Source organism: Calonectris borealis, chromosome 2 (assembly GCF_964195595.1).
Source record: "Calonectris borealis chromosome 2, bCalBor7.hap1.2, whole genome shotgun sequence".
NCBI classification, from domain to species: domain Eukaryota; kingdom Metazoa; phylum Chordata; class Aves; order Procellariiformes; family Procellariidae; genus Calonectris; species Calonectris borealis.
The window spans coordinates 132,312,148-132,335,564 of NC_134313.1; the positions used below are offsets into that span (position 1 = coordinate 132,312,148).

The 23,417-nt window shown below is 43.0% G+C and overlaps 2 protein-coding genes across 8 annotated transcripts in view; both read left to right on the forward strand.

Annotated features, from left to right (window-relative positions):
• Positions 1–249: 249 nt before the first annotated feature.
• Positions 250–10,058, forward strand: FKBP14 (FKBP prolyl isomerase 14). 2 transcript variants are annotated; one of them, XR_012672639.1, is made up of 5 exons: positions 250–653; positions 2,475–2,626; positions 5,375–5,502; positions 7,359–8,937; positions 9,091–10,058. XR_012672639.1 is itself a non-coding variant. In XM_075143486.1 (4 exons), exons 1-4 carry the CDS (start codon positions 457–459, stop codon positions 7,515–7,517), a joined length of 636 nt encoding a protein of 211 aa, XP_074999587.1. In that variant the 5' UTR covers positions 250–456; the 3' UTR covers positions 7,518–10,058. The 2 variants fall into 2 exon arrangements, 1 of the variants encoding a protein (XP_074999587.1); XM_075143486.1 differs by having other exon boundaries at positions 7,359–10,058.
• A 9,935-nt stretch (positions 10,059–19,993) lies between these two features.
• Positions 19,994–23,417, forward strand: part of SCRN1 (secernin 1) — a 44,416-nt gene continuing 40,992 nt past the window's right edge. Inside the window, exon 1 of one of the 6 annotated variants that reach the window (XM_075143480.1) lies at positions 19,994–20,146. The gene's annotated coding sequence lies outside the window, so the exon portion shown is untranslated. The other 5 variants (XM_075143483.1, XM_075143482.1, XM_075143485.1 and 2 more) reach the window with 5 other exon arrangements.

A 23,417-nucleotide genomic window follows, 5' to 3' on the forward strand; every position in this document is an offset into this window, starting at 1 on the left:
GGTGAGAGCACCGCCCAATCGGCGGCCGGCAGGAGCCGGCTCTATTGTGTGAGCGCTCCGCGGGGCTCCCCCACTCGCTAACGTTGGCTTCCTGGAGCGCCGAGGCCCGCCCTCCCGTTTCACTCAGCGCCCCTCCCACGAAGCTCTGCTGCCGATTGGGCAAGCTGAGTGACGGACAGGGGCGTATCCCAATACGCGACTGCTTCTTCTGGGTTCGCTCTGAGGCGAGCCAATCAGAGGACGCGCCTCCGGTCTGGACCGTCGGAAGCCGGGGGCTGCCAGCTGTGAGGGCCGTTGCCACGTCTGCTGGGCGGGCGAGCGCGGCCGCGCACCGGGTCCTGCCCTGGCCGCTGTCCGCGGGGAGCCGCGCCGCTAGGCTCGTCGGGGAGGGGGCGCGGGATGGCGGCCCGGCGGCGGTGAGGCGGGCGTCCGCGGGGCCCTGGCTGTGGGGCGGCGATGGCGGCGGCGCTGCGGGCCGCCCTGTTGGGCGCGGCGCTGGGCTGCGCGGCCGCGGCGCTGATCCCCGCGGCTGACGTGAAGGTGGAGGTGCTGCAGAAGCCGTTCCTCTGCCACAGGAGGACCAAGTGGGGGGACATGATGCTGGTTCACTACGAGGGCTACTTGGAGAGGGATGGCTCCATGTTTCACTCCACGTAAGTAGCTCGCCCCGGGCGGCTCGCCTTCGAGCGGGCTGGTGGGTGAGCTTGCGCGTGGGAAAAAAAAAAAACCCACCCTCTATATATCTTGATATGTATTTTAATGTAGGTGATCTCTTCTGGCAGTGCTTTCCTGAATCTGGACCCTTCACAGTGGCCCGTAATCCATCTGCGAAATAGCTCTGTGAGGAGTGTTTTGTTGAGGGCGGGTGGCTTTTAATTTTACTTTTACAATTACCCCTCCCTCACAAAACGCCCAAAACTTGCGTTTACCTGTGTGCAAGGAAACAAAAGCAATGCACGCATGTTCATAGCATGCCCTAGATTTTATTTGTTATTGAATTAAAATAGCTTAAATAACGCTGCACAAACTAATGTGTGGGACCCTTTCCACTGTCACCTATTTTCAGAAAGTTTGGTTTGCCTTTATGCTTTGACAGTTTAGGAAGCACTGACTCACAATGCTGTTTAAGATGAACACCAACAGTAAAGCTTATCTCCTTTCCCTTTGTCAGATTGAGGCTATAAATTAAATATTATTTAGCTTTTGTTTCCTGGTTAGTCTGTAGAAAGTAGAGCCATGTGGCATTTGTTAAAAGATGGGGATGATAGGCATCCTCTTCTGCAATTTAGACACCGGTTTTGGTATATGATCTCAGATGTTTAATAAGTCTTCTGCTATGCATGAATTTCTGTCTGGTTTCTAAAGCAAACTTCTAGGGGAGAAGTCTGCCTCTAATTTTAAAAAAGAAAAAAAAAAGGGATATATATATCCTCCTACTACTGGCAGCACAATGACACCTTTTCATTACTGAAACGGCATATTCTTCACCTGCGCCCGACCAGACAAATCAACATACCAGAGGCACAGTAATGGAAGTAGGAGGAAGAGCCAGAAATTCGAGAGTCTGTGGAGAGCCTGCAACGACTTGCTAATGTTGCCTTTCGTGTAAGACATCAACAAAGTGTTAATAGTGGGAGACAGCAAAATGCTCAAGTATCTGTAGGCTATGTCTGAAGTCTACTTTTATGGAACATATTAAAAAAAAAAAAAGACAATGTTTTGCATGTTTATGCTCTTGCAGATGATTTAAACTAAAATCTGACTAATTTTCTCTTGTAGTTAACCTGCCTCTCTAAAAGGAGTTGTAGTGACACTCTAAGTTTTTGCTGCTGACTAACTTCTGTAAGTGCTCTGTTTTCTTGTTAAGCACCTTTCCCGCATGACTCGTAAATCGAGCTTTTAAAATTCTGTCAGTAGAGTGAAGGTAGTCCTGGAAAAGGGCTTGTCTGCCTATTTTAAACTCGAATGTTTTGCATGCATCTGTTTCTGTTTTTCTAGACTATCTGTTGTGTAGTTCATTTTTTTCTAATGGCTTTTTTGGAAGAGATGTGGCTGATTCTTCTAAGCATGTTATAAGGTATATTGTAGTCACGACCAAGCCGGTTCTTGATTTGCAGTTTACCAAAGAATATGCGTGGCCTTGAATGTACATTTTTAAGTAGAAATGCCTTTCTAGTCTAGTTTCAAAGTGGAAATAGGTGATCAGGGAAGTGAAGGTGAGGATCCAGGTTGCTCAGTGTTGTCATAAACACTGTTGTTTTATTTCTTTGCACTTCTTAAGGAACCCTGTCATGCAAGGCATAAGTTTTAAAGACTTTAAAAGTCTAGGTCTTTCATTTAAGAAATGCCAAGATGCCAAATAGTAGTGTGTTTTTAATTATATATCTATGCTGTGAGCATCTTCCATCTGTTCCACATGCCTCTTATGGAACTTGCTGTCTAAAGACTAAGTGTTTTATTGCATTCTTTTCCAGTCACAAGCATAACAATGGTCAACCTATGTGGTTTACACTTGGCATAAGGGAAGCTATCAAAGGCTGGGACAAAGGTTTGAAGGACATGTGTGTGGGAGAGAAGCGGAAGCTAACTATTCCACCAGCCCTTGCTTATGGAAAAGAAGGGAAAGGTAAAACACCTGAAGTCCTTCCCTTACTTTAATTGTTATTAATCACTGTATTTTACTTTTTTTCTTGGCCTCAGAGGTTAGCAGGCTTTCAAGCTTTCCAGGCTGATTCTGTTAAATAAGAAAAATTGATAGAGGTGCTCTTTCTCACAAACTTATTTTCTGCAGAAGTAACCATTAAGTGGTTACGTGGTGAAAGCAGGAAAAAAATAGGAATTGATGGTAGCTGCTGTGCTGTATGCTCTGAGTGTCTGTTTTGTTAGTGCTGTGCTAAACAGTGCTCTGCCTTTTTTTTTTTTTCCCCTTCCTTTTTTTCCCCCCTTCTTTTTACAGTCAAGTTAGAAGGGGTTGCTTAGGTAACAGTTGGCTTTTTGGCTGTTGCATCTGTGTTTGTGGTAATACTTCATGAATGTGCATGTGCAAGCCTTGTTCTTGTTTGCAGGTTTCTTTTAGAACCTGAAGAAACTCCCTGTATTGCTGCCCAAGCAGTTCTTAGCTGATACAGTGAAAAGTCATGGTTTATTTTTCCATACAGGGACATTTAATTCTTTCCCTCTTAGCTCTTTTCAGTGTGGACAGTGGTCCCTGTTATCCAGAGTAAGATATGCAGGTACGTGGGCAGTCATGCTGGCATGTGCTGAATGATGTACAGACAGATAAAAGCATTGTTTGTAGTGTTTTCTCTACCTGTCTGCTACTGATGGCGTTTGGCGTTTTCCTTTCAAACATTTCCAGATTCCTATTTTAATAGGAGAGCCAGATCTGCAATTTGCAGTTAAATGAGTGACAGTTTGAAAGATGCAGGAAGGTTACTTTTTCTGCTTTAGGGGGTTTGTTTTAGTTAACTTTTTTTTGAGCAATTATTAGAATATTTTGTCATGACAACAGTTACCACAAATGACCTAAGGTAATGCAAGGTTTCAAAGCGGAAAGGATAAATGTCTTGGAACATATAATCCTTCCTGCAACTGCCCTCTCCCATTAATCTGAGACTGTTTTAGGAATGAGGAGTGTTTGCATGCCTGTATCTTCTGGCAAGTAGGGCTGAACATAGGCTAAGTAGTACTCTATATTACTCCGTGCTAAGTAGTACTCCGTACATAGAAGCATACTCCATACCCTCCTTTCCTGAAAGTATCCTTTTAAAACATCTTTTTCTAGAAGCTGTGGTTTGGGGTTCAAGAGATAGTATTAGAAGTAATGATGTTCCTAGTAGAGAACAGGAGACTTGTGGTGGTCAGTTAATTGACTGTATGCAGGGCACAACTGTAAATTTTTCTACAAAAGATATTAAATGTTGCAGTGCTCACGTAGTCATCACAGGCCTAATTGCCTCAATGTATATATAAAGGACTACAGTTGTTCTTCAAAGACTTGCAAGCCTCACCTCTGTGTTTAGTGCAAGGCCGAACAAGTAAACACTGCTAGCTGCTGTAAGAAATTACTTGCTTTAGGAGAACTTTGAAGTATTTGAACATAATTATGTTGCTATTTTCAAATGATGCCCTTGAAGACAGAATTATTCCACATTCTTCATGCTTTCCTCTGAATGCACATAATTTCACTAGCCTCCCACCTGGTGCCTTGCTTGCTGTCTGACTTGAATGGTGAGTCACATGCCTTCTTCTGTAATGCTCAGAAAAATTACCTGTGTTCCAAACTCTAAGCAGGCCACTGAGCCCTGTATTTCCAGAAGTTTCTGCACATTTATTCATCCCAGAAATCTACAAGCCCATTTGTTGCTGCAGCCCAGCATGTATTTAACACCATAGCTCCAAAATAGTAGGTGTGTATTAGTTTTTTCCCTATCTTCTAAAGGCACAGGAATATTTTTTTGGGGTGCTGCCATCCAATATAGAAATATATTTTGTCCTATTCAACCTCTCTACATACACGGAGCAAAGTGGTGTGCTAAAACATATTTGGCAGTAGCTTCAGCCATCAGCGTGAAGGCATATCACACCATTGTAAAAGCCAATGCCTGATAAACTCAAATCCGGGGGAGGGGAAGGGGATGGTCTTTGGCACTATTAGGAAATTATTAGTCTGTTCACCTGCATCAAAAATGGAATGATGCCAACACATGTCTTCTGAGCAGGTTTATATATTTAGTTTCTGCTGTGTGTTTGAAAATAGCTCAGTGCTTTGTGTGGCAGTCCACACAGAGACAGCTGTGGGATACTGGCAGCATTGCTGCCCTTTTGTCTTTCTCTGCAAGAAGGGTTTTTCCAGTGGCAGAATAGCGGGTACAAGGTGTCAATTGACAGTGGAGAGGAATCTGGAGAGTGGCAGGGTTATGGTGTATCAGGACGACTGAACTCTACCTTCTTGCTACCCTGTCCATCGGTCTTGGCTGTACGTTGCAGTAGTGGCCACCTGGCTGGCTGTCCAGTCTCCTTCACTGTTTTCCACTCGTACTCTAGCTGGCTCTGGCCATGAAAAAAGATTCAAGAATGTTGTCTCAAACCTGTGATGATGATTGCTGAATATGAGCTCACGTCAACACGTCTCTAACAAAACTAGTTGCATCTAAAGTTGCATATGTGCTGTAAGGACTGCTCAGGGTCCAGGCTACACTCTGAAATAGTTACACTTATCACTGTTACAGATACTTATCCTGCAATTTGAAGTAACAAAGATGCTTTGAAAGTAGTAGGATTACCGGAACATTGCTGTGACGCATATGGCTTTTGTATGGCACTGACTATGTAGTTGTTTTTAACTTTTCTCCATGTTTATTGTTTTGGGCAGGAAAAATTCCACCTGAGAGCACACTGATTTTCAACATTGATCTTCTAGAAATTAGGAATGGACCAAGGTCTCATGAGTCATTCCAAGAGATGGATCTTAACGATGACTGGAAACTGTCCAAGCAAGAGGTGAGTGGGTTACCCTTCTTGTGAGCAAACCTACCAGGATGAGATAGTGGAAAGGGAAAAATAAGCTTAACTTGATCCTGTTAGGGAAGTATCTAAACACAGGTTAGATTTTAGCTACTACTGTGCACAGAGCAACTCTGCAAGCAGAATACATGCTATTTAAGAGTGCTTAAAGCAATTATTTATTGGGCAATGCACAGTATGGGTACCTAGGACTAATGAGTTGTTAGCATAACTACTGAACTGATACGCTTATCATGAATGATAAGACACCCAAAAAGTTATTGCTGGCCAGGTGGTCATTAGTCATGTGGGGAAGGGTGAGTTTCTGTTCTTCCCTGGAGATGACTTTCAATGTTGCTGCCTTCCAATTCTCTTTTTTTTTTTTTTTTTTTTTTTTTGCCTTTGGAGTTTTATGCCTTTCTGTGGTATCTTTCCTACTGAATGCTTTTGAACTACTATTCCTGGCTCAGAAATTAAGCTCCTGTCTGTGCTTTGCCTTTCTTGCATGGCTTCAGCTCACATACTTTCTTACACCTTAACAATAGATTTTTTTTCAGTAAAACTAAGCCAAGGATGCACATCTATGTTGCACCACACTGAGCCTTGGATCCCAGTGGAACTGCTGGACTGGGGGTTCAAAAGTGGCCTCGATAAGCTAAGGCATAGGCATTTGACCAATGTGTGCCCCACATGTATTGGACACTTGGATAAAGTAAAACATCGTAGAAATAAAACCAGACTTCAGGGCTTTTTGGAGTTAGTTGCTGATTTACTAATAAACTGGAACTAGAAATTCTTCTGCTGTAGGGCAGTCCTGTTTCATAGTATTCACTGTCTGAAGGATATGTATTCAGCATTATTCACCTTCTGTTTGCCTCTTATTTTCAGTCTTCTGCTTTTCCGATGTGCAGAAGTCATCCATGAGAAGTTAGGATAAACCACTGCATTCTTTTTGATTTGGGGCTGGTACAATTTGCTAGACCCAAAAGACTAATCTTTCATACTGTGCATCAGACAGACAGTGTCAGTGTGTCCAGTGTCTGTGTATTAGAAATGCAAGCAATGACCCTAACAAATACCAGAATATGAAATGAATAAAACAGACCTGAAACATGGCCCATTTATCTTGCTGTTAAGAGTCCACTGTTACAGTTCTTGTTATATAAGTGGTATCTGTTTAACAGGTGGGTATGTTGGTATTGAGATTCTTGTAGAAGGCTCTGCAATTTAGAACACTTGGGATCTCAATAGTTAAACCTTAAACTCAGTAAAAATAATCTGACGTTGTTCAAAAAACTGCTCACCATTAGTCACTGTTCCAGTGGTCTGTTTAAAAGCTACCTTGAATCTTTGTCCTTCAAAATTTTGAGATGTCTAGAAATAAATCTGTATTAATGTACTTCCTATTAGAGCAGCAAATGTTGAGATTGTGAACAGATTTCTGTATATATTTGGGGTGGCTGTTTGCATCTATTGGTTTGTCAAAATGCTAGGATGTGAAAAAGCTGTTTGGGTCTCTGACCAATTGGTAGCTAATAACTTCTGCCTAGCTATTTATACTTTGCTGTGTAGACATCAGATGATAGGTTTTCCTGGCTCATTTTTCAGTCAGATACCATAAAGGTGTGGCAACTGATTTGCTAGTTTTACTGTCATTTATATTACTGAGGAGTCTTTCATCACTGAGTGGGGCTGCAGAATCAGTCAGACAAGTATTATTCTGCCAGTGGCACAGGAAGGAACGTATCTATTGTCTATTACTACCATCCTGAACATAGTGGCCCTTTCTTATGCTACAGTAATCAATTCTTTCATAAGCCTAAAAACATCAACTCTCACCTTTTGTCTCATAGGTGAAAATTTACTTGAAGAAAGAATTTGAAAGGCATGGAGCAGTGGTAAATGACACCCAGCATGATGCTTTGGTTGAAGACATATTTGATAAAGAAGATGAAGATGGTGATGGGTTTATATCTGCAAGGGAATTTACGTACAAGCATGATGAGCTGTAGAAAAGGGTGGCATAATTTTTTTGACACAAATAGCAGTGACTTAGACTGTCTGGTTCTCTTGTCGTCTTAATTCTGTGTTTTGGAGTTGACAGCTGCTGTTGGCAAAAAAACACTCTTTGTTTATATAAAGTAATTTCTGTTCATAATGTACAAATGTTTTAAACTATTTTAAAGTATGAAAATGTACCTCCTTTTATGCAGCAGACTTGCACATCAGTGTTTTTTAAATTTTGTATTAACTTATTTTTCAGAAATGAAACAAACTTTCCAGTTATCAAACATTGTGAAAATCAAAATCCAGTTCAGTGCCTTTCTGTGATTTGTTTGTGTGTTAAGATCACTTTCAGTGACTCCTAGACTTCTAGTCTGTGGCTTAATTACTTGACCTTCCTTCTTGTATGTCACTGCTTGAAAAGCAGTGTGCTGACCTTGCTTTTTTTTCTGCAGATTTTTAAAAGATATGCTAGAAGGCATCAGCATCTCTTTACACAGCTGAAAAACTGATACAAAGCTGAATGAGAAGAATGACTATCCTGATTTTGCTCTTCTAAAGGGAGAGTGTTACGAACCATGCCAATAATTGTCTGCATTTTTCTTTAAATTATGTGAACAAAGTAGGAGTTAAATGTCAGACTTTCACTTTTAATGTCAGCAACATTCTAGGAAATGTATGTAACTTGGAAAATAGCAAGTTATGCTGCAGTGCAGAGGTGGTGTCCTTTACATATAAACACACGTTTGTTTTGAAACTTGGAGCTCGCATTCATGAAGAAAGATCATACCTTTCTCCTCTCAAGTTTTGAGGGAGATCTTGAGCAAAATGTTACAAGTCTGAAGTTTTTACCATTTGCAGAAGGGAAAGAGCACACTGACAAGTAGGATCAGTATTGCCTGAAGAAGAATTTGCATTGGCCTGCCTGCTTTGCTACTGCCTGAGTTGCAGAACTTCTTTCATCATTGTCCCTTTGCAGTATGTTCACAGGTAGCACACAAGTGATGTGAATTTTAAATAATAAAGTGACTTTTTTAGAAAAATAGAGGCATGAGGTAAATGTTATGGTGCTGTGTCTTTACAGAGGTGGAGACCATGAGGATTTCAAAGCTATTTTGTGTTTGTTTGAACTGCTTCTGGAGAGGAAGAAATATACAGCAATTTTCCGTGGGCTCTTAAATGAGAGGGCAAGGTGTCTCAGGGAAGGAATTAGCCTGTATTCTGGCACCACTAATATGGGTCTCTGAACACAGTATTTAACTCAAAAAATGTTGCTCAAGGCTATGTAGGAACATAAAGCAAATCCTGTTGTATGAAATTGAGATTGCTGCATAGTACTAATGCTTAACTAGTGCCAAATGAGTCTACATTCAAGGTTCTCAATGCTGTAGATGAGCGAGATGTTTTCCCTGCCACCTAGTGTTGCAAGTAAGTATTAGAAGACACTTTTATTAAAGAGTTCAACTACATATGGACATTACAGCTTGCTGTCAACAGCAACTGTTTGGGGAGGCGGCGGGGAGGTATAAGTGAAGGTACGCAGTGGTTGGGATTTTTTGTTTTGTTTTTTTTTTCTTCCAGCATCCGGCATTTTGTGGCTGATGGTCTACATGATATGGAATTGTGGCCACATATTTTGTTCTCATTAACTTTTAGGTCTTTTTCCTCAATGATGCCATCTAGTTTTCTTGAAACCATTTATACTTTTGCTTCCATAGTGTTCTATGGCAGTGAGTTTCACAGTAGAATAGTGTAAGAAAATATTTCCCGTTGTTTTTAGGCTTGTTGCCTGTCCTGATTCTTGTGTTGTGAGGAAATAATGATAATTGTTACCTATTCAGCTCTTCTCACTGGTCGTGATTTTGCATATTGATATTTTTTTCTCATTGCTTATGAAAATTAAGCTTGCCCGACTTCAGCTCTCCCAAGGTTGCTTGCATGTTCTGTGCTGGGTGTCTTGATTTCCCCTACAGTCACCAGAGCACTAGGCCCTTGCCGGCAACTCACGATACTTACGTTGTTTTTGTTGTATTGGGAGAGATACCTTATCTGATAAGTTTCCTGTCTTTCTCCATGGACTACATTGGGGAGCCTAGGCAATTAGCACAGCCTAGGCCAAGGAGGGCAAATAGGATATGAAGTTGACCCTTAAGGCAATCTTGCCTAGGATATGGTAACTGGCAGGTACTCGACCAACCAAAGGGGAAATGCTGTGTGTGTGCGCTGCTGGGAAGAGCAGAACTGAGACTTGCATCGAGTCTGTCAGGGTTTTAGATGATTGTTTGCAGTGTTTATCATGTTCTCCAAAAATCTGGCTGGGAAATGAAAGCATAAAAGCATGAAATAAAACTTGGCCCAGATCACTGATCAAATATATAAAAAGTTAAGCGTAGATAATGCGGTGCCAGTGTATGCCTTCAGTAAGGGCCAACTGTTGTTTCCTTTGTATTAAATAGGACTTTCAGAGTCAGTGAATGCTGTGAAATGTACATATGCATTATCTTCTACTTGGATTTTTAAAGCATTTCATAAAAATAACTTTCAGTGAATATGTACTGTAGTTAATTAATTTGTTAATGCTAGCACAGTATTAAAGCTGCAGGACCAAGATGCTTTATTTGGTGGTGTGTGTAGGTTTATGCCAGATGAGTGGATGGTTTTTGTTCTTAGTGCTTTTCTTGGTAGCTGTGTTAAATTTCTGAAATTGAACTGAAAAAAAATTTTCAAAAGTGCAGAATCAGCAGCAGATTTGAGAAGCACTTCAACTTTATTACCGTTTGCTATTGTTAAAGTCCTTCTGTGAAGATGAAGGGATTTCTTAGGTAGAAATAGCACTGCCTGTCTTAACCTCAATTGTATCTGCAGGGCATACTGCATACTGCTGCAGTGCCAGCAGGAGCCAGCTAGCTACCTGCAGGAGAGCAGAGGCTGCCTGTCCTCCGAGGGGAGAAGGAATATTGGAACTTCAGTGCCACTCAGCAACATTTTGGCTGGCTTACGTGTGAAGTGCAAGGTGTATTTCCCCTGAAGAAACAAACCCTTGTTGCTTTTCTGTAAAATGCAGCACTTGAAAAAGTGGAGAGGGCTCAAAACAGTGTTGTGAGCATGTACCAGATCGTTCCTCCCGCAGCTTATAGCCTTCTTCACACAGTTCTTGTTGTTTTGTGGTTATATGGGAAGGTATGTACTGATAGTTTTTAGAACGGCAGCCTGTCATTCAGAGCCACTACCCAGCAATTACAGTGGGAGTTGCTGCCTTCTGTAGGTACAGAAGCAGCCTTCAGAGATTATTTTATTTGAAAATTCTTGATATGCAATGCAGTGACACAAGAAAGCTTTTGGCAAAGCTTCAGGAATGGTGCCTATAGTCTGAAATGTTTTTTAAAGCTTTTTTGAGATCAACTCAAGGCAAAAAAGTGCTGAAAATGAAGGAATCACTTTGTTGGGTCTTAAATCTTTGCTTTTCAGTACCTTATGTCCTTGTGCTGCCAGCAACATCCCCAGTATAGAGGTGTTTTGGTGAGTACTATATGTGACAGAGTCATAAAATTGCAGTGTTAAGTACATATTGAACGAACTGCTACCATAGTTTTCTTCATGACATTTAGAACGAAAATGATCCATAGCACGTTTCCTGGGTACTTCAGTGTAAAAATAGGTGGTACTAAAAATAGGTCAGCCTTTAAATTACAATTGTCTTTGTCATACGTGCTCCCCACACCCCATCGTTTCTGCTCTTGGATATGAGGTGGTCTATCCCTTGATCCAGAAATCCCCTTTTCGGATGGCAGGTGAGTATCAGCAGGATGGGGAGAGCTCATTGCTTTGAGGCATCCCAGGAAAAGGAGCAAAGCTAGGGGAAATGCAGTGAGAGAGAGTGGAAGTATGCAGAGCAATGTGAGAAATGCAAAAGATTTTGTTTCCTAGATCCTTTAGCATCTGCTTAGAAAGAACGCTGGCAGCCACTGATGTAGGTACTGCAAATAAGGCCGGTTCCTGATTTGACTTTGATTAGAAATCGCTGCTTCAGCCAGTTTCTATATGGATTTTTACTCTTACGACAAAGTTTAAATTCATATTTCCAAGGTCTGTTAAAGAATATTCAGAATAGGTATGTTGAGTTTGACTGCTGCTTAAAAATACATCAGCCTTACCATAGAGCTTTTGCAAACAAACAAACAAACAAAAAAAACCACCCCAAAAAAAACCACAAAAAACCCACCAAAACCCAGCACCCCAAAACCCTTCATATATCTTCAACACTGACTTAGTTTTGGTACCAGGAAATTAATTCAAAACAAAAAAAACCCACCCTGCTTATATTTGTATAATCCTGGATAATTTTAGCCTCTCCTGAAAGTTAATCGTAATGCTTACATTCTGTGCCCTAGTTTTCTTTTGGTACATAGGCAAAACAACTCTGACAAAATAAGGAGCTTTCTTTAGCTATCCTGCTTCTGTTTTCATGCTTGTGCTTGATTATGTCAACAGTTTCACACAAGAAATTTAATTGAGAAGCTCAGTAGGAAGCTATATATCTGTTACAGAGACGACGACCTTCAGTATCAGTTCTCCCAGCCTCGAGGGGATTCAGATGGACCCTCCCCCTGTACCACATTTCTTCCTTCTAGGAGGTTCTGTTCCAAAAGCAGGCTGGTTTAGCTAAGGGTTGCACCCTGTTAGGAGCCATGTGGTATTTCTCTTCTCTTCAATGATGTAAAAAAAAAAAAAAAAATTATGTAGGAGCTTGGTTTAGCTGAAGAATTTTCCACAAAGGTAGATAATCATTTGAAACATGTCAGGTAAGTAATTTTGTGCAAGGTTTCTGAAGGCCATGTTCCTGATGGAGGGCTGGAGTTTGTCCACAGGGATAGGGTTTTTTCTTTTTTTTTTTTTTTTTTTTGCTTATACTGCTCTGCATCTCCATTAGGTAAACAATGAACAAACCCACTTTTAAAATATTAGGAGCTGACTGCAGAAATCTAGTGTAGCCAACTCTTCAGAGCTCTCCAAATCCCAGTTATGTTTTCCTCTAAAAAAATCTGAGGCTGATGCTAACTACCGTTAAGAGCTGCTCTTCATATTAGATATAATGCTTCTGATTTCTAGTTTGTGTCATGACCTGCTTCAGGAGATTAAATGACGCGGGATAATTGATTCCTCATCTGGGAGTCAGACTGAAAGCATTAAATCAATCCTGTCCTCTTACATTTTATTGCCATTGAAATTTCTTTAAAGCAGCTGATGTTTCCTCTTCTGCCTCTTTCCCTGAGTAGTGAAGTAGGCAACACCAATTTCTTTTGTGTGCTTGGCCTGCTGTCTCTCTGGGAGTAAACAGCACAGCTTAGCTCTGGTCTCTCTAATCTGCTGGGATATGTCGTTAGAGAACCGGTTTTCATTCCGTAAATACAAAGCAAAATGTTCTTGGTGATGCTGTGTCCATCTCTGGGTATGGAATCTATATGGCTATAGGAGAAATTTTTTACAGTCAGGATGGTGAAACACTGGAACAGGTTGCCCAGAGGGGTGGTAAATCCCCATCCCTGGAAACATTCAAAATCAGGTTGGACGGGGCTGTGAGCAACCTGCTCTAGTTGAAGATGTCGCTGCTCATGGCAGGGGAGTTGGACTAGATGACCTTTAAAGGTCCCTTCCAACCCAAACCATTCCATTCTATTAGTTGGGTTAAAACCTGAGCTTAACGTGGTCTCATCAACATCGTGATGTAGGCTTGCACTCTGAAATAATTCAACGCTCTGCCTCTGCAAAACAGGCTAAAGTAAAGCTCCCAGCTGTGTGGTGCTCATCTTGCAGCTGACAAATGAGCACAAACTGCAATGGGAGCATGTATGGAGCAGAAATGGCCAACGCTCCTATTCATTTGGTACCAGATCCTGTTATCGCTAACTTGAGCCAAGTCCAGCTCACCATGGCACCCTTTCGAAACAGCCACAACCAGCATTCATGCTGTGGTGGGGCTGTGAGGTGGGCTCTAGGACACCAATTAATATGCTCTGCCAGACCTCTGCTGAACCGTCACACCTTGCTTCTTGAGCAGGCAGCTGCGGGAGGGCAGCACAGGGATGTGTCGGTGCCTCTGGACAGACTGGAGCGGCACCAGCCAGGCTTGCGCTGTCACACCACTCCTTGGGGGTAAAGGTAAGAGCAGGGTTGGAAAAAACACTAGGGGCCCTCACACTGGGGGAAACAGGAGAGAAAATAGAATCATAGAATATGTCAAGTTGGAAGGGACCCTTAAGGATTGTCAAGTCCGCTCATGACTGAGCATTGTCCAGATGCTCCTTGAACTCTGACAGGCTTGGTGCCGTGACCACTTCCCTGAGGAGCGTCTTCCAGTGACCGGCCACCCTCTCAGTGAAGAACCTTTTCCTAATGTCCGATCTGAACTTCCCCTGATGCAGCTTTGTTCCATTTCTTGTGTCCTGTCGCTGGTCACCAGAGAGAGGAGATCAGCACCTTCCCCTCTGCTGCTCCCCGTGAGCAAGTTGTAGACTGTGATGAGGCCGCTCCTCAGCTGCCTCTTCTCCAAGCTGAACAAAATAATAGGCAAGGGAACAGCTCTCCGTACCATCCAGTTTTTCTTGGCTGATATCCATAGCCAATATAACGAAGTTTAAAAGCTCCTGGGTAATTTATTGTTGACATTTGTTTATTAAAATATGTACATAGGGAGTAACAGGCAACCAGCATGAAACATACAATACAATTTGAGCTTTGTTATTTTTTCCCATCTCCTATTAACTACTATTTTCCAGTTGTACATTGTGGACAAAGCCATTTATGTAAATGTGGGCTCTTTTATGAGAAAGATACTCAGTTGTGGATATTTTTAAAAATACATTTTTCCCATCCTTTTGGAAGTACAGGAGCCAAAAGGACTTTTGTTTTATTTTAGTTTGAAGTATTTCTGTTATCAGAGGTCCCTTCTGACCTGCAGCTATCTACTACTTCCATGAATAAGGAAAGTGACTTAATCATCGAGGGGGTTTCTTGGAGTCAGGACTCCTCAAAGTCATATTAAAAAAAAAAAAAACCAAAAAACACAACAACAACAAACCCACCCAAGTTTTAAATTTCCTGAAAAGCGGAATAATGGAAAATGTTGCAGCAAAACATCCGTAGCCTAGGAAGGACATGCCACTGCTCGCAGCCCCCAGTGTAAATTCTGTATGGGAGGAGAAAACAAGGTTGCTGACACATGCATAACTTTTTAAGCATACTCAGCAGACCTGTTGCTGTGGTAACTAAGCAGAAGACTGTAACCTCCCCTGAATGAGTGCTATTTGCACTGCACCAGATGGTTGATAAATCATGTAGTGGCATTTTCTGTCCCTTGTATTACTGTCCGATTTTTTTCTCTAAGGGCTGTGTTTTAATTTGCAGCAATTTACACATAGATTATTCACTTGGGACACACCAATATAAAATATAAAGCTGCTTCAGGTATGCAGTCACTTTAACGAACTCCTGTATCACCTATATAACACCAGAACTGTTTTTATCTTACGGATTTATGTTCAAGTTGTTGCAAGTTTATGAATAATGTTAAGCTAAGAAAAACTCTATGCTTGAATTTTAATATAATTTTCATAAGGGTAACTATATAGTGCATTTCTTGCAAGACTGTAGCGCATTTTTTGCAGAGAGATGCAAGATGCCTTTGCCAGTTCATCGGTCTGTTACCAAGCATTTCTGTACAGGCAGCATCATAACAATGGAAGCATACGTGAAGATTAAACAGGATCATTGCATAAGAAAGTTATGCTGTTGTCTGTATTTTCTGCTTCTTTATTGTCATTACTGGCATATCTTCTCAGGATGACAGATTTGCTTCTTCCACCCGCCTTGACTATTTATTATTATGAGTCGTAAGCTATTGTCAAGTATTTTAGCCTCATTGTTACAGGTGCTGTTCTAACATACTAAAAAGGCTCCAGGCTCACAGGCTTTATAAGCCAATAATAATAAATGTGTCTTGTGATACCTTTTAGGGTTATGAAAATAGGTATGCTGTCACAGGTTACTGTAAATTAAAACAAGGAAAATGACGAAATTTATGAAAACAAAGCAACAGACTGATGCTTTTTTGATAAATCCAATCATTACTCCAGAAAAAGGCAACCTTTTTGAACGGGCAACGGAGCAGCTTAGTTGTGTGGTTCAATGCTGTACCTGACAGGTTTCTAGACACTGAGGGTAACGGCAGCATGCCCAGAGTCCTTGTAGCCTGCTGTCTTCTGTCCCTGTGACACTGGCTAGGCAGTTGTATCCTGTTATGTCACTTGTGCAATGGAGAAATGAATCACCTTCTGCAGTGCGGGAGTAAGAGCTCGGCATCTAAGCCTGCCATTGTGCCTACAATGAGATCTTATGTACAGCTGCAGCCATTTACATAGATTAATTTTCAGCGGTATAATTGGATAAAGGGGCTGTAGCCAGGATTTCTTGTATCTTTTTCATTTTGAACATTCACTGAGCCCAGCAGGTGACATCTTTACTTCATGCCAGAATATTGCACCTGCCACCCTCTTTCTTTGTTATGGGCGAAGCCACCTTTAGTGTGGGAGAAGTACTCTCAACTCTGTGCTCTGGTCTCCTGACTATATAAAAAAACCCAAAACACCCAAGTATCATTGATACTCTTTAGATTTGTTCTATGGCATCAGTTGAATTTACTGGCCTATGGTGTAGATATTATCTTAGGGGCTCACAGGGTTTTTCAATGTTACTAACTCTTCTGTTTTTTGTTCCTGTAACTCACAGTAAGAGGAATCATTTAAGTTTAGTGGGATGCCTTTGTGGGTATAGGCCTAGAATTCTGACTTCGCAGCAACCAGGTACATTTGTTCTGTACAACCCTAGTTCATCTGATTTTTAGGCACTCCAAATCAGTGCTCCACCAGAGAGAACCAGACTAAGATGGTAGCTTGAAATAACAAAAATGAGTACCAACAAAAGGGCTTTTTAGCTGCACTACCCTTTCACCAAAATCTATCATAGTACATTTTTAAAATATAATTTCAATAGTTAAATGGTCTTTTTTACTGTCTGCATTAAGCCAGCTTCTCTCCTTCTGAACACTGTTTGCTAAGAAAACTAGTTCCATTGGTTGTATGCCTGCACGGCTGCTGTCTTGAACTTGCAGAGGAAAGTATTTTGGAAATGATGAATCAAAGATTAGTGCTGCAGTGTCTTGAGGATTTTGGGTACTAGTTCTGCTGAATAGGCTTTCATCTCCAACTATGGAGGTGATTAAAGAAGAGCAAAAATAAACTGTAACTTAAAGCTATATGTTGCTGTGTTTGCCTTTTGGTCTCTTCCTTTCACAGATAAAACATGGAACAAAGATTCTTTGAAATACTCTTTTCTAAAGATGTGTCCTTCCCGCTCTCCTTCTTTGATGTTGCATCCCATTGGAAACTCATCTTTTACAGGAGAAAAAAACATTTTTTTTAATATCTATAGATTCTGCCATTATGTTATTAAAGACAAAGCGCAAATAATCAATAGATAAGCATTGTGGCTTTGTCCTAATTATTATAATTTTGTATTTTCTCTTTATGCAGCAATCTCCATTCTAAGATTTCAAAGATGCAGCTGTGAGTAAACGCTCTCCCCATTTCATGTATGAGGTAATTTAATTGCTGTGAGGTTACAAGATTTATCCGAAGCCAATCAGCAAGCTTATGGCAGAACGACATACACCCCAAGCTCTCTTGATTCTCAGGACCATGCTCTAACCACTCATCCGTGCTGCTTTACACAGTTCATGACAACTTGCACAGAAAGGAAGCGTCAAAGATTTCTGTGTCGCCGGTATGTAATCATTCTGCAGACAATCTAATAATTCTTAGGTAGATTATACTCAGCCATAATCATCTCCAGTGTAGAGAACAGACTTAGTCATCTAAGTGAGCATAATACGGGTATGTAAGTGGTGTGTTGCAGGATATAATTTAAACCCCTTTTTAAATTGCACCTGCTCTTTTCATCGGCTATCTTTCTGATTCTAAGACGCAAGCTGCCTATGATGCAGTTCATTCTTGATGTAACTCCAGAGCAAGGAATTTGGGTTGTTATGTTCAACTGAAGTTGTTACAATTAAATTAGTATAAACTCCTCAGCTTTTCAGTGATTCAAGTCACCTTTCAGTTAGAAATTTTAAGCAGGAGATATCCAGCCTTTTTTCTATTGCAAAACACATTGAACTGTAATTCTGATGACAGCAAACTGATAGCAGAGGAAAACAAAGGTCTTGCTTAAAATACATAATGGAAGATCTTAGGGTATGAAGGGCTCCATGTTGCTAATGATCAGCCCTGCTTTTTAATCAAAAGCATTGAGCCTAAGTAATGACTTCTAAATTAGTCCCTATTCGGGTTACTGATATACCCCCAAAAGGTGCAGATGCCACAATATTTCACATTCACTGAGATTTAGACTGGGAACAGCAAATTATTTTCTCTTTTAGTTACATAATGAAGTTGCAACTTCTGGTCTGCAATTAAGTTTGACAGCAATAGTGTCCAAAGCTTATCCATAATTTCCAAACACACACAAAACCACGGATACTTCTACTGCTTGTGGTGATGAGAGGAAATTCTTTTTGCCGCACATGCTTCCAGGATTTTTCCCTCTAATTTTTCTTTTCATGTAGGGTCTCATATGCAGATTCTGTCTGGCTTTTTGTTTTTCTTTTGCCAGATGACTAAACTAGATCTACTGATCTAATAAGCAATGTAATATTTAAGTGTCTTGATTCCTACGTTGTAGGAGTGCATGACCTGTAGTACTAACTGAAATTTGGACTATCAGTCCTGTGCTTTTTGTGGCAATTGATTCTGCAGACATGTTACTTGGCCCATGTTAATGAGTTAGGCTCCTAAAGAGAAATAGGAAGAAAAGCAAATATCCTGAGGAACCCAACTCTGACCACCAAGTCGTGCACCACTATGGAGGATATGCTGACAGGGTACTTTCACGTAATTAGTTCTACTGGCAAAAAGCATTAAAACCTGTGAAATGAGGCAATAGCTGAGAATAAACCTCTTGGACTTAGGCACAAAGCTCTTTTATAGATTTCTGTATTTTCTGTGCCTTCCCCAGGTTCCACACTGCTGTACCAACCTAATATACTTGGTTCTTCCTGCTCTTATACTGAAACACTCTAGTTTTTAATGCTCTTTGTTCTGCCTACTGGCTCATCCTTGCCTTTCTGACCTCCTCCCCAGCTTCCTCTTAACCTTCCCGTCTTCCCACCGAACATACTTGGCAGTCCCTTTTCTGCACTAAGTGTCTGGTCTGGGGCAGGCATTGGTGGAGCGTGCAAGGTTTCTGTCCTTGAGGACAGCGATAGAAATGTAAAGGTGTTGCCTCACACCAGCAAACCACGTTTGTTTTCCTAAACCAGAGCCATTTAACTGGGCAGCCATGGACCTGCATGATTACACCTAGCAGTGAAACGATTTTCACCTCTGTATGGAGGCACAGGTTGCGTGCTGAGGACGGAGCACACGGGACAGCCCCATTTGGGTGGGTTTGGCAAACGGAGCAGGCCACCTGCTCCATGCGCCATGGCTAAGGCATGCTGTGCTCTATGCGGGGCCTCAGGAAGACAGTCAGTGCCATCTTGCTCTGGGCCTGGCGGTGCCGGTGCTCTTGCACCCAAAGAGCTGAGCTCCCCAGGCATTCAGCCACTGGAGGGGCAGGAGCCTGCCATGACGCTTCACATGTGGCCAGCAGAGAAGTCCCTGATCGTGAGGTCATCCCCTCAGCTTTGCAAAGTTTGGTGGACTCCTCATCTGGCGGTTTGACTGGTTCATGAGGTAGCAGCCACATTTTAAATTACCTGCTTTACTTTCTAGACTTATTGGGTGTGTGAGACAGAGGAACGCAAGTTACCCATCAAATTATACAACTAAAACTGAATAAACGAGCCCCTTCTCTTCCAACACCTAAGGTGACAGGAGCATTTCTGCCCCCTCTTGGTCCCCGAGACGGGCAGGGGGAGGACGCCTGCACCGCTCTCCACCCACGCATGCGAAACGTGGACGCATCTCGGCGCCACTTCCATGTCCTCGCGCTTTGGTGGCCCCTGCCTCGCTGTGGCATTTGAGGATACACGCACCCACGCGAGGCACCGGCAGCCACCACCCCTCGCCCGGAGGGCAGCAGGCAGCCGCCAGGAGCCAGGACCGGCGCTCTCTCTCACGGGGCGGGGCGGCGGGAAGACCCCAAGCAAGGGCAGGAACGGCTCTGAGGGAAGGCTTGGTGCCAACAGGGCAGCCGGCCAGCTCCGCGGTGAGACGCCAGAAACGGGCGGTCCCCCAGGCCCGCGGTGACCGTGGGGCAACCCCCGCCCAGGCGACGCCGCAGGGGGGCGCGGTGGGCCGGCCGAGCGGCGCTGACCCGCGCGGGGAAGGACCGCATCACGGCCGCGCCCTCCCCCGCCGCCGCCGCACCGGCTGGGACTTGCCGCCCGGAGCGGTTCGGCGGCGGCTGCGCGCGCAGGCGGGAGGGGGCAGCGCGCCGCGCCTGCTCCCACCGGCAGGGGCCGCCGCCGCCGCCAGGCTGAGGGGAGCGGAGCGGAGCGGAGCGGAGCGTCAGGCGCGCTGAGGTACGGTAACGGTGCCGGTAACACTGCGGGGGAGGGCAGGGCAGGGCGGTATCTCCCCTCTCCCCTGCCGAGCGGCGGGGCCGGGCCGGTGCCGTACCGCTCGGCGGAGGGGAGCTTGCGGCGGCTGCGGGCAGCGACCTGACCGGCGGGGCTCGCCCCGTCAGCGCCGGGCGGCGGCGGTGGTGGTAGGGAGTGAGGGGGCCGCTGGGGATGGCGCGGAAGGATGGCGCAGAGCCCGGAGTTGGTGCGGGCGCCGTCCCCCAGCGCCGATGTCCCTGGCGCCTCCGCGCACCTGCTCCCGCGGCGGCGGGAGGCACCGCGCCGCCCTGGGCGGGGGCTGCGGGCACCGCGTAACATGGCTGCCCCGCAGGCCTCCCCCGGCCCGCGGGGGTGGCGGGCCCGGCGGGGGCTGAGCCCCGGTGATGCGGGTGGGGGTCCCGCGGCGGGGGGAGGACTGGGTGTTTGGGGCTGGCATCGGCAAACGCTGTTCCCGGCTGTCCCTTGCCTTCCGGTTGGAAGCAAGGCTCTCCGGTCGCTGTCTTGCCTGGCTGCCCTCTCTACTAGCTGCTGCTTTCCTTTCTGCTCTTTAAGGACCCGGTGTGGGATGTGTCCCCCCTTCTTTTTTTTCTTTTGAAGGTGCCTTTTCATATAGTCACCTTGAAATCTAGATGCCTTCATGTGCATTTCTAAGCATACTGTTACGCTCGGGTAGGTATGTGGTGGTTTCATTCACTTGAGCAGGCTGATGAGCAGACATACCTTCCTGCAGGAGTCTACAAAACTGAGATCTTTATTTGTGCTACCAGAGGCTATGATTAACCTGCTTTTTAAAAAAAAAAAAGACATTTTCTCTAGTACTGATAATTAGAGGGGGAAAAAATCATATTAAACCAGCATCTCAAGCAGAAGACAGCTTTGTTAGGGCCCTGATCCTACAAGTGCACATATGTATAAATCTATCCCTATGAAAAATGTCCTTAGAACTGAGTAAAGCCATCCATACCTGTAAGAGATGAAACTTTAACAATCCCAGAGAAGTGGTTGTGCTGCAGTACACTTTGTAAATTCTGTGATGCACACTATCTGTGTATGCTAAATTTACTCAGTAATCTAGAAGATAATGAATACATGAACTTGTGGCAAGTGGAGTGACTGACTCATCTGGTTATAGACTATTACTGTTTCAGCTATTGGTCTAAAAACTGTTTTAGAATTAGGGATTTAAAGCATCTCTAAGCATGCTGGTTTGTTCATAACATACATCCCAAACCCTCCAGCCAAACAAAAAGAAATCTCAAAACAAACCCTCAATCATGTATATATAGGAAATGGATCTCTGTGAACACAGGACTTCCACTGATTTGAGATGAAGCAAGACTGAAGTTAACTTAAACCATTCATGGTGCTATGAACTTTTCTAAGCAGTTTAGATCCCAGAGCTTACATAGTCTAAAAAGACAGGTGTTATATTGAGGTAAATGTGGTGGATGGAAATTCTTTATTGATATGAGTAGGTTACTCCCCAGAAAGTATTTCTGATGCTTAGAGTTTGAGATTTTTATGGTAACTTCCTTTATTGGAAGACATTTGTAAATTTTTTTCCTGGTAAAGTAGGGCATGGCTTAACCTCCATTTGTTTACTCTTGCTGAGTTTGGTATTTTTGGTAAAGGGTACTGAATTTGGCTCTCCACCCTCTCCTTCAAAAGTCATCGACTGTGGATGCTTTACGGAGCTTGCATGTGGGGAAGTGTGCTAGTTTATGCTGGAAGCTTCCAGTAAGAATTTCTTTATTTGTTATGGACTTGAAGAGTTGTGAAGCTGGATGTTGTCCCTGTAGTCTGTTGGCCTCCTCTTTCTGTAAATTCAGCAGATTGAGAAATTGCACAGGATTGCTATCTATCTCTGCCTCTCTGTAAGGTACCCAAATGGCTGGTTTCTGCCACAGTGTGTTGCATTACATCCTAACATTTACAAACTCTTTTGCTAGTATTGCTGTTGTTTTAGGTCATATTTTAAACTAAACTGAGACTTCCAACAAGGTACTTTGATGCTTTTTATTTTACCCCTTGTTAACATAACGATGTTGCTAATTTGAAATGACTACCAGTCAGTGTGCATTAGCCAGTTGTGTGTGGAGGTGGACAGTCTCTCCTATGCAGTGATCAAGACCTAACTGAACTGCAAAACTGGATTGTGCTGGCTCTACAAAGAGGGAAACCTACATGGCTAAGTATTATGCAGCAGTTAGTGACTTCGCATTATGAAGCTGTGTGTTGTACAAAGATGCTTTAGATGCCAGCAGCTCCTAACAAGGGTCTCTGCCCCAGTGACAGAAGCAGGGAAACAGGTGCTTCTCTATGAAATGGAGAGTGTTACAAATATGACCTTAGACTGCAGACTGGAATAGCAGCTACGAAAGGAATAGAGCTCTGTCACTGCTTGGAGACTTAATTAAGTGCATTGACGTCCACTCAGTGAAAAGGATGTATAAATAATGAATTTTCCCCTGTATGCACAGCCTGTGATGGAAATGAGACTGAAATCTGTTGTCTTCTGGATGACTGACCCTGATTTGTTTTTAAATAGAATACGTTTTCATTAACATAGTTCAGATTATTTGAGGCAAAAAATAAGATCCTGTCTTCTTTTGAAAGATGCCTCCTTTGAAAGGCTGGACAAGGGTGTATTAGACAATTAAACTAGAACTGGTTGGTCAAGGGACTGTAGACTTTTGTAACAGCTGAAGTATTATCGTTTGTTAGGACTTAAAATGCTGAAGAGTTTTACCATGCTCATTTGATGGCCAGTACCTAATTTGTTAGACGGTCTTAAGAAACCTGGCAGCTGTTACCAGGAATATTCCGAATTTTCCCATATACAGCAAGAGAAATATTTTCAGTTCTTTCCAGGCCTATTACGCATTTGCTCAGTTAAATGACTGAAGGGCATGTACTGCTTAGGAAAGCTTTGAAACACAACTTGATTTTATGCCTGTGTAGGGAATTGCTACTTCTTGTAATTCAAAAATAGAAGTAAACTTACTGGAGAAAACTACCATCCCAAATCCCTGACTAGAAGTTTGAGATGTTGCTCATTTTGAGCAAATTCTTGAGAAATTTTCAGCATGTAGTTAATGTACAAAAAAAAAGAAGGGAGAAAAGTTGAGTATGGCTTGCGAGTTTCAGCTTCTGGTAACTCCTCTTGGATATTTTCTCAGACACAGCTTAGAGGGACAGAGACAATCCAAGTTGAGCGTGGCACCTTCAAGTG